The following is a 17,426-nucleotide window of genomic DNA, read 5'->3' as shown; positions in this document are numbered from 1 at the left end:
TAATTCATATTTATATTTATATACTTGCTTTATATTTACAGGGAATTGTTATTTATTTATTTACCATTACATTTTCTTTAAATCTGTTTTATATTTCTCCCCATTTAGGCTTACATTCTTTTATTTATTCATTATTTTTGCAGTGTTCTTCCCTTTCCCTCCTTCCCCTTGTAACCAACAAAGAAATTGGCCTTCTATATATTACCCAGTGATTTATAATTTTCTTCCCAAGTTTAGAACAGTCAGTTCTATCTTGCAATTGTCTTGACTTCTTCACCATTTAAAATTTCTGTAACTACACCAATTTGTGCATTCTTTTTTAGTTACATTTCATTTCCTATTTACCTTTAATTTCTATTTTTATTTATCCATGATGTTGCACGAGTGTAAAGCTTTCACCAAGTTATAATCAAAAAATTTGTTGAGAAAATGAGCAAGAATCTACACATAAAAATTTGGGTTCTATTGATTAGACTCATCGGTAATTTAGCTGTGGCTGTACCTTTGTGTCATCTCGTGGAACTCTTCCTAAAGCTCATATTCAACAGGCATGTGTAGGAAAGGGATGCCGGTTAAGAAACATTTGAGTTAAGAAGCACCAACTTTTTTTTAACCATTTAAAAATGATTGTCATATGCCAAAAATCAACATATGGCCTATAAACATCATCAGTTAGATGACCTACAAGTAACAGCAAAGTAAACTAATTCAATCACTCACTTTTGAAATGATTGCTCTTCCAAGTATTTTAAATAGCTCTTCCAAGTAGCCTGACATAATCGAATTTTATTTTTTTTTTTCATTGAGAAGGACATTTGAAGGCTTTTCATCTGGTCAGTCCACGGTTCTTCCTTTTCTCTTTGTCCCCCTTTGCATCTATTCTATTGTGTAGTTTCTGTTGCATGATAGGCTCTGTGCGGGTTTCTCATAGAAGAAATGGAAGCCGTGGGAGCCGGATGGATCACCCAGAACGCACGGGAGAAAGGATTCACGGAACCCATCAGACAACCCACTGCCACATCTTCCTCCTTGTTCTCCAGGGCTATCCCGGCTGGACAGTCTTCCCCGATTTCAGTAAACCAGCCAGCACTGAGTGGTGGGTAAAGCAGCTCACAGAATTCCATAACACTCTGGAGTTCGATGGAGTGTGGATTGTAAGTTGTCACTCCGTGGCCACATTTCTTCTGGGCATGGAAACGCCGTATTTTTTTATGAATTTTGTCTCTGATCTGTAACACAGTAGTTTGCTGGACATGGTATGTTAAATGTTCTCTTATTAATTTTGAGCCAGCTGCCATGAACTGGGCCCCTGGAGACCCTGGGCTCTAATCCTGCAACTAGTTTGATTGATTAACTTAAAGTCATTTGCCTTCTCATAGCCTCAGCTTTTCCTCTCAATGACTGTCTCCTTCAATGCTGTCATCATGATGAGCTGTAGCCTTCTCTCATGATTCCACTGATGGTTAATCATTGGAGAAAATTCATTGGCCCTGAGGGTGTGGAGAGAATAGCACAAGGGGATCTGTCTGTGAAATGTGAGACACCATTACTGTTGTTAGCAGTATTTGCCATTCGTTATTTTTCATACATTTTGAAGAAATTGATTTGATTCAGTTACAGTCTCTTGTTGTTCCTCACTGAGCAGAATGAAAGAGAAAACTACAAAACAGAAATATTACCCTATCCTGGGTTCTTTTAAACAACACTGAACCACTAACAGAAACAAGAAAGTCTTTACACTTTATTAGGCAGGAATCTGCCATCGGAGTGGAATTTTGTAATTAAGATTGAAATCAATTTATAAAATATGTCCAATACCATTTAGATCTGGAAGGTACCTTAGATACAATCTAGCACAGTGATTAGACTCTTTTAACGATGAAACAGTGGTCAAGAAACATGTGGGAGACTACTCAGGGTCCCAAATCCAGGTCATGGGAGCCCCCAGACATCCCGGCTTCTACTTCAACAAAACATTCCTCAGCAGCTGGCAATCAATAACATGTTGTGTATCTTGTATCTTTGAAGGAAATGGATGAAGTATCTAACCTTCTCCAAGGTTCTGATGTTGGCTGTGAATCAAACAACTTGAATTATCCTCCTTTCACGCCTCGTAAGTGTTCGCCCACTCGCTAATGACGTTGGCACAGGACGTGTTTGAAACATCAGTTAAGACTCACTGCGGTCAACAGCAATTTCATGTGCAGTCCAAGAGATTCCCAGACATCCAGTCCATTCCTCCACTTGAGTCCCTCCTACATACTTGGTTTCTGGCCCCTTTGTGCTGCCACAAGCCAAGGGCAGTCAAGGGCAAAGATTACTACTCTGAGCCTGTCTCCCCTGGCTGTTTCCTCTCTGGAGTTCCAAATTCTTCTGCCCCGTGCACATCCTCCAAACCCCATACAGCTGGTTCAGTTTTAAACTTCATGACACTTTCTGAACAATCTAAGGTACAAACTACCTTCCATTGAAGTAAATGGGAAATTTTACATTTTTTTCTCCATTAACAAACACTTTAAAAGCACTGAGTTCCTTCTAAGTCCTTCCTGTTTTATAGGATCTGTGTTTCCAGTCAACACCAACTTCTCAGGCCTTAATTTTGAAAGAATGTAGTGGAAGGCGTATAGAATAGGCTAGGCTGTGAAAACCAATCAACCCCATCTCAGCAGGTTGACACAATGAAAGCTTACTTTTTGCTCACATCCTATTCTGGTGAGAGATGGTGGCTCTCACCCATGTCATGACTCGGGGATCTAGTGACTCCCACTGTCTTGTTCTCTCATCAGGGTCCTTTGCATCCAGCTTCATGGGCAAAGGGGAGAGGGAGTACAGGGAATTTTATGGACAGCCTGGAAGTGGGCTCCATCTAATTTGCCCACATTTCTTTGAGTAGAACCCAGTCACATGACTTAAACTTATCTTCTAGGGAAAGTAGGAAATATATTCCTCTTATATTCTGGTCAAAATAGTCTCTGTCAGTTTCTTTTGGTTTGTTCACTTCAATCGAAGCCCTTAGACCAAGGATTAACTGTGTTGTAGTCCCTTTCTGTCACTGAAGGAGTAAAGAACTTTCGGGTTTTTTTATTGACCTCAAACCATTGAACTTCTTGCAAACTTTGCTGTTTGCTTCTCCAATTTACTCTTTGTCCTTCTCTGCACGCTCTGTGCTTCCCCAAGTTTTAAACTCTGCACCAGTTTATCGTGGCTTCCCTTAATCTTTTAATTTTCTTCTTGGTCAAAGATAATTTTCTGCCCAGAAAACTATAGCACCGTACGTGTGCTTTGTGCACTCAATGCACCTGCATTTTATATGTGTCCGTACCCATTGAGTGTTTTACTTATATTTAATCTCAGCTCAACCTGCCACTCCTCTGAGCAGGTTTCTCCATTGGGCCCCTTCACCACCACTCTTTGTGAGCGGAGGGAAAGAAAGCTAATTTTAAAGGTCCCTCTCCTTGAGGGGCTCAGTGTACACCCCAGGTAGGAAGTGGAATTTATGGAAAGGATTTTGCTGGGTGGTAATTAGTGCAGAAGGTACAGTGACCAGGAAGCCGTGACTTGGTGACTGTACTACTGACGTGGGTTGATGGCGTCCGTGTCTCACTGATGAGTTTTCCTCACAGGAGTTCTGGACCGCATGCTTTTCGACAGAACCCTCTGCATGGACACAGAGTTTTACGCGGGCCTTCACTATGACGTCCACAGCTTGTACGGCTACTCCATGGCACAAGCCACAGACTCGTAAGGACTGATGTCTCTCTAATTCCAGATTTGAGATGTGCAAGTCGGCGGCTTTCGCTTCTCTTTCCATAAGCATATTTTCCAAATACTTTTTGTGGTTACAGGGATACAGAAGCATTAGTCTTACAGGGTCCCTAAGGGGTCCTCTCACCCAATCCTTTTGTTTCTGAACAGAATTAACTGTGATGAATGTATGCTAAGGGGCTCCATTATTTCAAAGACAAAAACAAAAACAAAAAAACATAGCCATCGTGTCAATTCCAATTCCTAGTGACCCTATAGGCCAGGGTAGAATTGCCCCACACAATTTCCAATGGTGTCAATCTTTATGGAAGCAGACTGCCACATCTTTCTCCCATGGAACAACTAGGGAATTCCAACCACCGAACTAACTGAAAACCACAGTGTGCGGGTTGAATTGACTCTGACTCACGGCGCCCCCCTGGGTGTCAGAGGGGAACTACACTCCATGGGGGTCTCAAGGCAAGTCGATTGCCAGGCCTGCCTTCTGAGGTGCCTCTGGGTAGGTTTGAACCCCCAAAGCTTTGGTTAGCAGCAGAGCGTGTTGACAGTTTGCACCCCCGGGGACTTCTCAAAAGGTACTGGTAGTGACACTGTGCAAGCCATGTAGAGCAAAGACTGGCAGCCCCCCGGCTTGGCTCTGTTACTGGATGTGATGTGGTCTCCACACTTGGAGTTTAGACTCAGCAAACAAAGATATAGGACACCTAGTGAATTTGCACGAGATGCAGTCACAATGAACATCATTCTTTGTTCATCCGAAATACAAATGTAACTGACTCCTGTGTTTACCTGGCAGCACAACACCACACCCTCCTATCTTCCTTGCTGCCGTCCTCCCCAGGGTCCCTCTCGATGCTTGTCTCTGCCCCACCTCACATACCACACACACATGCCACACACATCACATGCCACACACACACACACGCCACACACTCACACACACATTCACACATCCATTCTCGTACACAACCCTTTTCATGGGCTTTACTATAATTTGGAGCCCCGGGTGGTGTAGGTGCCCTGACTGCTAACCTAAGTGTTGGCGGTTCGAACCCACCTAGCATCACTGCTGATGCCGTCAGCTTCCTTGCAGATGCCAGGCTTGGTTTTGATTTGGGTGGTGCAGATAGTTAACCTGCTCGGCTGCTAACCGAAAAGTTGCAGGTTCGAGCCCACCTAGAGGCACCTCACAAGACAGCCCTGAGTCAGAGTCACCTCACTGGGAGCCGCTGGTTACTGTAATTTATGCTAATGATTTAGGATCTATAGGGTGCTCTGGTGGTGCAGTGCCTAAGGCACTTGACTGCTAACCAGAAAGCCTGCGGTTCAAACCCACCAGCCAGTCCTCCAAAGGAAGTTGGGCAATCTACTTCTGTAGTGATACAGCCCCGGACACCCAAGGAGGGGTTGCCATGAGTCGGGATCGACTCGATGGCAGTGAGTTTGAGTTTTTAAATTCCAGCTTAGGTCTCTCCCTGACCTTCAGGCCCAAACATCCTACACTCCCTGTGATCTCCACCTGGACGTTGCCTGGTGCCCCACACACCATTGTCCTGCTCCATCTGCTCCTGTTTCCTTCCAGCCTCCTCCCCCGGGCTAAGCACTTTGCAGACTCTTACAGTCCCCCCTTTGGTTGGTGGCAATGCCACCCTTATCCTTCCAGTGAGGAGGATGGCTTCATTCTTGAGTTCCCTCCTTTCACATCCTCAGTGCAATAAGCCCCCACCCTTGACTCTACCTTTCAGCATTTCTTGAACCTTCTATTCTGACACTTCCTCATTGAGGTTATTGTCATCTTTCCTATGAAGCTTACACTGGTCCCATGACTCGTCCCTAACTCTAGCCTTATCCCCACTCACCTGGCCCTACTCTTGCTACCCAGGTGAGGTCCAAGGACTTGCAGCACATGGAAACCTATCAGAATGGCAGATCCCTGGGTCTCCATCAGACCTGGAATCAGAGTCCGCATTTTAACAAGCTCCCAGGTGATTCAAATGCATGTTGAAGTCTAAACTCACTCTCTACACTGCTGTTGAGGCAGTGGTGGCTGAGTGGTAGCATTCTCGCCTTCCGTGCGGGAGACCCGGGTTCGATGCCCGGCCAGTGCCCCTCGTGCACAGCCACCAGCTGTGTGTTCGTGGAGACCTGGGTGCTGCTGTGATGCTGAACAGGCTTCAGGGAGCTTCCAGATCAAGAGAGACTAGGAAGGAAGGGCTGGCAATCTACCTCCAGAAATCAGCCAATGGGAAGCCCATGGACCTCAAAGATCTGATTCGTGACCTGTCACAGGGCTGGCATGGGGCCAGCTGGTGCTTCTGTTGTGCAGGGGTCGCCATGAATCAGAGGCAGCTAACAGCAACACACACTGCTGTCAGTGTGATCTTTCTGAACACCAGTCACGAGTCTGTCCATTTCTCTCCACTAGAAAAATTCTTTGTGGTCTTGATATTGTTTATACAATGAAATCCAGTCCCCTTAGCACAATTAATGAGGCCATCTATACTCCAGCCCTGTCTTACTCTCATCTTTGTCACCCCTTCCATCATATGTCTTGCTCCCAAAGTCAAAATACCATTTACTTCCTGTACGACTTTGCATGTGCTGACCACCCTGCATGGCGGCCTTCACTGCCCTGTCTGTTGGCAGACAGCGACTTATCTAGAGACCTCAGTCCAGATGCCAACTCTGGGAGCCTTCCTGATGCATCTTGGGAAAAGGTGCCTTTCCTATGCTTTCTGCCACCTTGTTTGTATCTCGGTACACTTCATGCAACAACATCTTGTGCTGTAATTTCTAACTGTTCTTCCTTTTCTTGTGGGACTGTAAATCCCTTGAGGGCGTCAAAAAAGCCCCAAAACCATCGTTGTTGAGTTGATTCCAGCACGTGGTGACCCGTGTGACAGAGTAGAATGGCCTCATAGGGTTTTCCCGGCTGTAATCATTACAGAAGCAGATGGCCAGAGCTTCCGGCACACCCCTGGATGGGTTTGGACTGCCCACTGTTTGGTCAGCAGTCCAACACTTAACCGTTTGCACCACGCGGGACATCTTGAGGGCAAAGTCACCTGTTTGTCCCCAGCCTCATGAGCCGTGGGTGTGCTGCAGACCCGGTGTTCAGTGAACGGCTGGCCTGAGAGAGAGCAGGGCAGGGCAGGGCAGGGGCGCTGTGGGCCGATCGTGAGGCACAGCCACGCCGGTTGTGTTTCCCAACACTATTTGCCCTCACAACTTTGCCTGATCTGCTCTGCCAGGTGAGAGGGTCCTTCTGTAAGCGGCAAAGGTTTTTTCATTAAGGGAAAACTTCAGTCAGGACTAGTGTCTTTTCTGACGTCCTTTTCTGTCACTCCACCCATCCTGGACATTACAGAGGGTGAATAACGGAATCTCCTCATCTGCGACTGTGACATGAGAGACTTGGGTTGATGTTCCCCATGGTCCCTTCCTGTCCTCATATATTTTGATTCCGGATGTCCCCATCTCAGCATGCGAGGGATGGGGAGTGGAGGAAGGGGGAGGAAATGAAGGAGGAGGAGGAGAGGGAGTGACACACGGCTTCGTTGCTCACGTCCCCACATGACAAGAGTCTTATGAGATCACGCGTGGTTGGTTAGTATGTTCTAATGGCCTTAGTTAAGGTGCAACTCTGACTGGAAGCCCTGGTGGTGCAGTGGGTAAGCACTCAGAGATTCGAACCCACAAGCTGCTCCACGGGAGACAGATGAGGCAGTCTGCTTCTGTAAGATCACAGCCTTGGAAGCCCTGTGAGGCAGTGCCACCCTGTCCTTTGGCGTTGCTGTGAATGGGAATCCACTTGAGGGCAGTGGGTTTCTGCCTGAGAGAGGATAGGTACCTTTCTAACTCCTCTGGGTCAGGCAGAGTGGCCGAGAGCCCAGAGCGCAGAGAACATACGCTGAATTTGGTCTTGAATGTGGGGCAGAGCTGGGTTAGAACAGATAAGGTTTTCATTTCTTGGCCCTGGAGAACTAACTCAAGGCCTGCCGGATCTCTGGCCCAGCATGAACTGCCAAAAGCAGGAGACTGGATGTTCTCAGCAACCAGGACCTGGCCAAAATAGACCTGGGGAAAGAAGAGCAAGACTCAACTCAAGGGTGTCCGTGTAAGACTTTCCTCCACGCTGGAGCCCACGGCCCACCCCTAATCTGTGTTGCCATGGTAAAGGCCAGCCTCCAGATGAACTGTAGTCTCAGATGGCCTCATCCCTGCTTTGATTTCACTGCACACAACCTGAGTGTACTTTTCTCAGGACTGAAAACTGCAGAGACAGCAGGGGGTACTAAACCCTCCACCACCCGCTGCTGTCGAGTCAATTCCAACTCATGGCACCCCAGTACAACAGAGTAGCTCTGCCCCATGGGGTTTCCTAAGCTGTCAGTCTGTATGGAAGCAGACTGCTTCATCTTTCTCCCACTGGGCAGCTGGTGGGTTCAAACTACTGACCTTTTGGTTAGCAGCTGAGCACTTTTAACCACTGTGCGACCAGGGCTCCTGATAAACCCTCCAGCCAGTGGCGATAAAGACAAAATACCTGCTAGCCCAGAGCAGAGAAAAAGCAAAGAAGGGTTGGGGATAATTCCTCTCCTCCACTTCACCCCTATTTATTTAGTTTTTAAAAGACGTAAACCACAGGTTTTTGGGGAGTAAATTTGTTAGAGCGCCGCAGTCCTAGGCTCCTTTTCCTTTCGCATGTTCTTGTGGCTGATTTATGCGGCCCAGCAGCCTTTCCTTTTCCTTCTCTTACTCGTGATGGACTTGCTGGCCTGGGCCACTGTGTCCTCTTCAGGGCTTGGTGTCAAGTGCAGGGATGGGACACCTGCCAGTAATGTCAACCTCAGAGTCTTGTCTTTTGGCTTCTTCTCCTCTTAAGTCATTCCTCCTCAAAGCAAACACATAAAGGCACCTTGTTTTCCTTTGCCGTTTCGAAACCCGATTTTACGCTGCCTAGAGTATAAACTAGTCCCTGCCTGCATATCCCTGCATATACTGGACTTCACCTGTCCGTGTAAACAAACACTGCCATCTCTTTTTCGTCACACACTGTGGAACTGGACGGCGGCACTGCCTTGATCCAAGCATCCATTTCAGGCTTCCCTTGCTTTGACCTGTATGTCATTCTGCTTTCTACTGGAATCCCCAGGGTGTCCTTGGGCGATGGAGGTGGGGAGCGTTGGGTGGTGGACTTGGGGAGCGTTGGTGGCTGTGTTGGAGAGTCCCTGAGGAAGTGCCTGGTGCCTGGGGTCAAGAGTTGTAGAGGAGGTTTCAGGAAGCAGTGCTGCACTTGACTCTGACTGCAGACGGGGAGATGGAGGGCCTGCCTGCAAAGAGCTCACAGCAGCTGTGGCTCAGGTGTCATCTTGCCACCCTTGGGTCGCAGCTCCATTGTATAACTCTAAAGGAAGGTGGAAACCATTGGATTAGAACAGGAAGACAGGGAACAGCTTTGCAGTAAAGTGGCCGGACATGAGTGCTCAGAATAAAAACCGGACAGCAGCCTCCGTCCGAGCACATCACCCAGCCTGCTTTCTCGCCCCCTCCTCAAGTGCTTAGCACTGTGGATCCCATGCTTCAATCCCTTTGGTTTCCTTTCTATATAGTTTTACTAGATATGTTATGCACAACACAGTGCATTTTCTATTTTTATTGTTTATAACTGTGTAAAGCATATCGCATGTCATCCTCTGAGAATTAGTATTTACAATTAATCGAATGTTGCTCAGACTAAGGCTTGCTAACACAGGGAACGGGGTCTGAGCTTCAGCGGAGTCCAAGTACCTGGGGCCCTGTAGGCAAGAAGGGGCACAGAGTTCCAACCTGAGCTGGTGTTGTCATCGACTATGGGACACTGGATAAATGACCTGGAAGGGGGAGATGAGGCCAAGAATGAAAGTCAAACCAAGGGCTGAACCAGATCCAACACGATGGAGAAAACATAATTAGGAAGCCAGGGGCCTAGAGAAGTTTCCTGGAAGATCTGGGAGGTAGAGGTTTGTACTGTCTCATTGGAGTTCCATGACCTTTCCCGAAGGGGGAAGGAAGTGCTAAGCCAGTTGGTCCACCTGGTCAGTGGTCATGAGGCTGGAACATTTCCTCTCAATGCCCAATTTGGTTGGGAAGCCCACTGCTGCCCTATGTGTAGGGTGAGTTCTGAACGTTCACAGTTCATCTCACACTCAACAGGCTGCATTTCTTTTCAGTGCCATGAAGGAGATATTCTCAAAGAACAGGAGCCTCATCTTGTCTCGCTCCACTTTTGCTGGGTCTGGCAAGTTTGCTGGTCATTGGCTGGGGGACAACGCAGCCAGGTGGGAAGATCTCCGGTGGTCCATCCCTAGTATCCTTGAGTTCAACCTGTTTGGAATCCCTCTGGTGAGCCTCACTTCCAACCCAGGAACTTTAACCCTGTGTCCCTTGGCATGATTTCCCCCCACCAGTCTTTGAGGATATCTTATAACTAAGGAGTGTATGCTCCACCATGATTGTATTGGAAAAACGAATTTGTATAGTGGTCTACACTGCCTTCTGAAGTTAGGGTCATTGGGTTGGCATCAATGGATGCTGGGGTTAGAGAGGAGACACCATGAGTGAAATAAATGAACAGCACAGGACAGTCCCACCAGGAAAGGATCAGTGGGTAGGAAAGTGTGAAACCTGGAACTGAATGTGAGGAAAAGCCCTTGATACAAGAACTAATGTCCACACTGTCATTCAGTCTTCCCTCCTCAGTCCATCCTGTATGCACACGTGTTTGTTTCCTTCATTTTGGCTGGGGTCTCTGTAAGCATGGGAGGATGGGCATGGGGTTCTTTTCTCCCCCTTCACATAGGTACACTATCAATGCCTCTCCCTCTACTGACCACCATGATTGTGCATGTGCTCACTCTTCAGGTCGGGGCCAATATCTGTGGTTATGAAGGAAATACCACAGAAGCCCTCTGCAGAAGATGGATGCAGCTTGGGGCATTTTATCCACTATCCAGGAATCACAATGGGCCTGGCTTCAGGGTAAGGGTCTCAAAAGAGTGGTGGGAACTTCCTGAATTGTCTAATCTACTGTTCTCTACTGGTTCTCAAAGAGGAGCTGAGGAAAATCCTATAGGCTGTTCCTAAGTGCAAGAGCAGAATAGGTAAATGGGGAGTGATTGGACTAAAAAGTAGGCTAGGGAGTGGCAGTGTGGGACGGGGGTGTTACACTGAATGGTTTCACGGTTGGAAACTCCCTCCTCCTTGCCCTTCTCCTCTCCATCTTCCTCTTCCTTCTTCATCCCCTTTTCCCTTTGTCTCCTCCTCCTGTTATTACTGTTACCAAGAAGAATATTTTTGAGACATCTCCATATATAGAATGAATTATTGCAACTCCGGAGGGAACAGAGGTTGAGGTTGGAACTTCACCCACCATGGCCCCTTCATCTCCATGGAAACCCCCATGGGGCTTCTTTCTCACCCTGAGACTCTCATAGATTGTCCTCAGAAGACTCACATTTAAACTCTTCCACTTGCTTACAACTCTCATTGGGACAGTTATTTAGTCTTTAATGTGGTTTTCTCACCTGTGAAATGAAGGGATGGGACTGAGAGCCTTTGTTTCTGGAAATGCTTGTCATTGTCGGAGTTGATGGCTACTTTCACCTCAGAAAGTTTCTTACCAGAACAGTACTTTTAAGCCATGATGGAAATGCCCAGTGAAGGCTTGTCTTCCTCCTAGGACCAGGACCCTGCCTCCTTCGGAAGTAACTCCCGGCTGCTGCTCTCCTCTATGCACTATCTCAACATCCGATACATGCTGCTGCCTTACCTGTACACTCTCTTCTACCTTGCACACACCCGCGGAGACACGGTGGCCAGGCCCTTGGTGCACGAGTGAGTTCCCTGACCCCCAGTGACTCCCTTCTGGATTGTAATTTCACCCTATGGCCTTGCTGCTGCATTCTGAGCTGGTGTACTCCATGGCGACATCACCTTAGCTGATGTCCTCCATGGTGACATCACTGTGTTAGACTGGGTTCTCTAGAGAAACAAAAACCAGCAAAGCTTATATATATATAGAGAGAGAGAGAGAGAGAGAGAGAGAGAGAGAGAGAGAGAGAAGTTTATCTTAGGAAAATGGCTCACAAACGTATAGAAGCTGGCAAGTCCAAAGTCCCTGGAGCAAAGGTCAGGCTGGAGGCTTTTCTTAGCTTCTGCAACCTCAGGAGGCTGAAAAGCTCAAGGCTGGCAGGCAGTACAGTGGCTTTTGTCTCTAACGCATGACGAATCCAAGATCTCCAGGCCGACTGGTGGACTGCTCACTCACGGAAAGCTGTAAGCAGCACAACAGAATCCCGATCCACAGAAGAATGTCTGTCTTCCCAGGATGTCCCAGGATATCCTGGAAGCAGGCCACACCCCTCGGGAAACTCCCCTTGACAGATTGGCCACTCAGAACACAGTCATCCGATCTCATTATGGGAACAACCACACAGAACTGGGGTCCAGCCAAGTTGACACACAGCTCCAACCATCACAGTCACCTTAGCTGGTGTCCTCCATGGAGGCATCACCTGGGATGGTGTCCTCTATGGCAGCATCACCAGCCTCCCTGAGCTCTCTTCTCCTTTTCCAGGTTCTACCAGGACCCAGCCACTTGGGATGTGCACGAGCAGTTCCTGTGGGGGCCTGCACTCCTCATCACTCCTGTTTTATATTCAGTACGTCTATAATCTAAACAACAGGGCAGGATGTCACAGATGCCTCATGGCTGTGTAGCTGACTAAGGTGCTGAGTAACTGTGACTGTGTTGAAATGTAAATGTGAGAGAAAGAGCATGAAAAGTCAGAAATTTAAAAAATAGATCACCTTGGTCCCACTGTGCCACTAAATGAATGATTTGCATTTGGAAAAACCTCTTTAAAGCCCATGTCCCCAGGCATATGGCAATGAGACAGGCTTTACATGCCTTGGTGTGTGTGGGTTGACCATCCTTTTGCTTAGAGAGGATATGCTCCTGAGGTTGGGTGGGGAAGGTATAGAGAGGAGCAGGGAGGGGGAGGGTGTTACTCTGTAGTCCACATATCCTGTTTAAGTATGATTCTTGGCAGAGGTGTGTGGAAAGTCTAGGAATTATACTAGGATTATATATATCAGATGATATATATCAGGATTATACTGATCAAACAAGAAATGTGGTGGAGTGCCCTAAAATCGTTCCAGGGCCCTAGGAAATGGTGTTTCAGCTGCACCATCTGATGGCTGGTCCTGCTATCCAACAAGTAGCCTGCTGGGGCTCATCTGATGGGGGGGATCACTGTCTCTTTCCACTTGACAGATTATATGAGTGACATCATGGATGGACGTTATATGTTTCTCCTATAAGCCTCTGGGATATCGAAGCATAAAAGACGATTTCTAGGTGGACCTCTGCTTTCTGAGGTTGTGTTTCCATTTGTGGAATGGACGATCCCAGTCTCTGGGACTGTCCAGACGAGCAATGGCTGTGACACAGGAGGTGTTCTGTGAACTGTAAAGAGCCATGTTCATGTTACTCATCCTTGTTTCCCTAGGATGTGGACCCAGTGAGCGCCTATATCCCAGATGCCATCTGGTATACCTATGAGATGGTAAGTGAGGTGGCCTCCAACACAGGCAGTTCTGATGGAGCAGTCTTGGGGACTTCGGGCAGGAGAATAGTACAAGGTTTATTATGTTTTGTTGATCGGTGCTACTTCTCTGCAAGGAAGGCTTTTCCACTGTACCATGACATAATTTGAATAACTGGACTAGCTTATGGAAATATTCATTATCTTACCCTGGCCACCATGCAGCTGTTGGGACCAGCCCTGACCTTTGACTGAGATCAGCTGGAGAAATAAAGTCCAATTATCAGCCATACATGATTGTGGTGGTGGTGTTAGGTTGCCATAGAGTTGACTCCAACTCGTAGTGGCCACTGCCTGGTCCTGCACAGGGTGCAATATAAGGACATAGGGGGCTGGTATCTTAGCTCTGCTCTTAACTACCCACATGCCTTGAGAAGTCACTTCACTTTGGGGTCACCCATTTTCTCTTCTTTAAAATGAGGTAACTGAATGCATTGCTCTCCAAAGTCCCTCCAAGCCCAAAGAGCCTGTCACAGATGTGTTTTCCTTTCGTTGATTAGGGAGAAGCCCTCCAGTGGAGGAAACAAAGGGTGCAGATGACATTCCCTGGAGAGAGGATAGGACTTCACCTTCGAGGAGGCTACATACTCCCCTTCCAAGAATCAAGCCTCACCACAGAGGCCAGGTGCACCCTTTTCTATTCTGAAGGAGCACCCTAAAGCTCCAGTGGGCAGGCACTGTGGGAGAGTGAACAGGGACTGGGGGTGGGTGAGCAGAAGGGAAATATCTCAGTCATCATCTCCCCTCTGTCACGATTGGTCTGGAATGGGCATTTCAGTTCACCATGAGCAGGGTCAATGGTTGCCTCTGCACCACTGTACTTCCATAGTCTTCTGGCTTTGGATTGGAATTAGTTTATAGGAATTGTCAAAATAATCAGTCACAGGGACTTCTCTAGGGCCAGAGATTGTTGGCATGGAGATTCTGAAGACATGAGAGAATTCAAGTTAAAACAGAGATTATTGTTGTCATTGCTATTGAGTTGATTCCAACTCATAGAGACCCTAGATGACAGGGTAGAACTCCTAGGAATTCCTGGGCTGCAATCTTCATGGGGGCAGATTGTCAGATCTTTTTTCCCATGGAGCCACTGGTGGGTTTGAATCACTAACCTAACAATTAGCAGCTGAGCTAACCATGGTGCCACCAGGGCTCCTTTGAATGGGAGATAAGGCTCATCATATGAGACTCAATGCAGCATGGGGGTCAGGAACTCAGGCTTTGGAGCCAGGCAGTTGGACTTCAAGCCCCAGCTCTGGTCCTAAAAGTGTTCCCTTGGGACACTTGTGTTTCTGCTTCTCCTTGGTAAATGACAGTTGATGATGAGTCCACTTTTTAGGGTTATCATGAGGGTCAACTGAGCTCATGGACATCAGACAGTTTCAAGAGCACCGGGCTCATTACAAGCAACAATAAATACTAATTTTTAGCATCATCACAAAGCCTGTTTTCAGCAGGAACTCTCTTTCCACCACTCTGTTCATTCTCACTACTGCTGCCTACCCATATCCAGCTTCCACTTTGCACACGATGTCAATACGTGCTCTGCTTTTAGAGTAGACCCTGGGTCTTCTGTCCCTGGGGCATAGATGGGGTGTCTCAGTATATTCCCTCTCTTCTTCATCATCTGAAACTGAGACTTGCTGTTTTCTAGCCGCAAGAATTCCCTGGGACTCATCATTGCCTTGGATCACAGGAGAGAAGCGCAGGGGGAGCTTTACTGGGATGACGGCATGTCCAAAGGTTGGCCTCCTTGTGGTGCCCTCATGGCGGTTCTCAATGCAAGTCAGCCATTGCGGGCTTCCCAATATGGCGGCACTACTGCCACACTCCTTGTTTGTTCTGTGGCTCAGAATCATTGGGTTGCTGAGTGTTCTAAGAGTGAGGCTAGGTCAGCCAAACGTGATGCATTAAAACAGACTTCCAATGTAGCTAGTGACAAAACGTGCAAGTTAGTGACCCTACCACAGACATAGCTGCATTTAGTTAATTGTTCTCTTTGCTGGATATCATTATTAATCCCAAGTAATACATTTTATTAATAGCTTCGTAGAAATACTGCATTGGTTGCTGTTGAGGTAGAAGTACGTAATTTGTGTTACATGCTTCTCCACTGTAAGATTTCCATATAAATACCTTACAGAAGCCTATGGTCTGTGATTATATAAAAATCCTGCTGTGCATGCAATGAGCATTTATTAATATCTGTTAGCTCTCTGGAGTCCCTGGGTAGTACAGAGAGTTAATGCACTCAACTGCTAATCTGAAGATTGCAGGTTCAAGTCTGCCCAGCAGTGCTTTGGAAGAAAGTCCTGGTGATCTGTTTCTGAAAGATCAGCCATTGAAAAATGTATGGAGCATGGTTCACTCTGAAGCCCCTGGGGTTGCTGTGACTCAGAGCTAATTCAACGGCAGGTGGTTTGGTCTGTTGTTCTGGCTGTTCACTGTTGAATTATATGCTGGGATTATACAGATAAATAACACATAACCATCTCCTTTGAGGTCCAGCAGGAGGGCTAGGTAAATGTGTTCAATACCAGCAAAGTGGAACCACCAAGTGTCATGAGTTTAGAAGAGGGAGCAGTTACCAGCATTCCAGGGGACCTCCAGGGAGGGGAAGGCATTGGATGGTGATGGTGGGATGTGGAAAAGCAGAACCAGGTGGCCGAGATTTTCCAAGACGACAGCATGACCCAGCCCCTCCTCGTCCCCTGCTAACAGTGCTCCTCTGCCTTTCTCTGTAGACGCTGTGACCAATGAGACCTACCTCCTGTATCATTTCTCTGTGGCCTCCGTAAGTATAGGCTTGAGGAGCGCAGCGTGTGCTCTCTGCTGTGACTGCTTGTTGGGGTTTTGGCTTGTAGATGTTTGCTCACATGGATGGAGAAGACTGAGTTCTGGGCTGTGACAGTCCAGGAAGGAGGCAAGGCAAAGGGAGGCTTGCAGTCTGTGTTAGGTAGACAAACCAGTTTCCCTGGCATTGGCACCAACCCATGGCAATAAAGCCTACTTGAAAGTAATCCGTCTGAGTTCTGGGAAGAATGTGTTTCCTCGGGGAAAATGCATGGCCTTTGAGTTGTAGGTGACGTGTCCCGGCTTCCAAGATAAATATTATCATCATTATTATTAAAATAGAAATTATTTGGGTATGTTTGTGTGCACGTGAATGTCTGTACCTTATGTGCCAACAACTGTGTGAACTTGTGCCTTTGGGTGGTTTTGTGGGTTCCCGTCTGGTCTGCTTGAGAAATTCATGAAGTCAGGACCAGTGTTCTTAGTAACAGGATCAGTAAAGAGTGAGCCAAAGAGGGAATAACTATTACCAAAAGATACAAGACCCTGAGAGACTGGGTTGCCAAGTTCTCCCACCTGGAATGACTGCTGGCAGAGCTTAGGACCTCAGAGAGAAAGGAGGTACCTTAGGAAGGGTGAAGTTCACACTATTTAAGTAGGATGTATCTGGTGTCTAAACTGACTTTTTTTCTCCCCCCCCTCCAGAATCGTCTACAGGCAAAGATTATAAAAAATAATTACATAGACCTTGACAGACTGCACTTTACATATATCAGAATCTTGGGAATGGACAAGGAGCCAGCTGATTTTACAGTCCTAGTTAATAATGTTCCTGGCCCCTGTTCAAACTGCTCAAACATTGCCTATGATGCTTCCACACAGGTGAGTGACTGCCTTGTCCCCCCAGGCATGAATAGTCAGCCTGGCTCCAGGCTCAGCCAGCTGGCTCTCCCGAGCTTGTTTGATGATGGGCATCTGGAGTCCACCGCAGCCCAGGGAGGACTCAGGGAGATGTGGCGTGTTGCCGGTGGGCCCTGAGCAGGGTCTGCACTAGGGCACTGCAAAGGGCAGTGCAGGAGGGGCCTTGGGCAAAGGCACACTCTCTAAGCATATGCAAAACGAGACAGGCTGGTCCCCAATATGACTTCGTGAAAATATTGCTCAGCATGTTGGCCTGACACTGGAGAAAATGTCCATAGTAGTGGACTCTCATTTGCA

At 47.3% G+C, this 17,426-nt stretch overlaps 1 protein-coding gene across 1 annotated transcript in view; it reads left to right on the top strand.

Moving 5' to 3' along the window:
- Window positions 1-17,426, top strand: part of LOC103207213 — a 207,685-nt gene that overhangs the window by 144,289 nt on the left and 45,970 nt on the right. The window contains exons 41-42 of the mRNA XM_042782527.1: window positions 15,070-15,158; window positions 17,116-17,235. Coding sequence (XP_042638461.1) covers window positions 15,070-15,158; window positions 17,116-17,235 — 209 coding nt within the window. The remainder of the gene's footprint in view (window positions 1-15,069; window positions 15,159-17,115; window positions 17,236-17,426) is intronic.

This window comes from Orycteropus afer, unplaced genomic scaffold, assembly GCF_000298275.1.
Source record: "Orycteropus afer afer isolate SDZICR_OR568_19922 unplaced genomic scaffold, OryAfe1.0 scaffold00358, whole genome shotgun sequence".
In the NCBI taxonomy this organism is placed as follows: domain Eukaryota; kingdom Metazoa; phylum Chordata; class Mammalia; order Tubulidentata; family Orycteropodidae; genus Orycteropus; species Orycteropus afer.
This window is presented reverse-complemented; position numbering and strand designations above follow the sequence as displayed.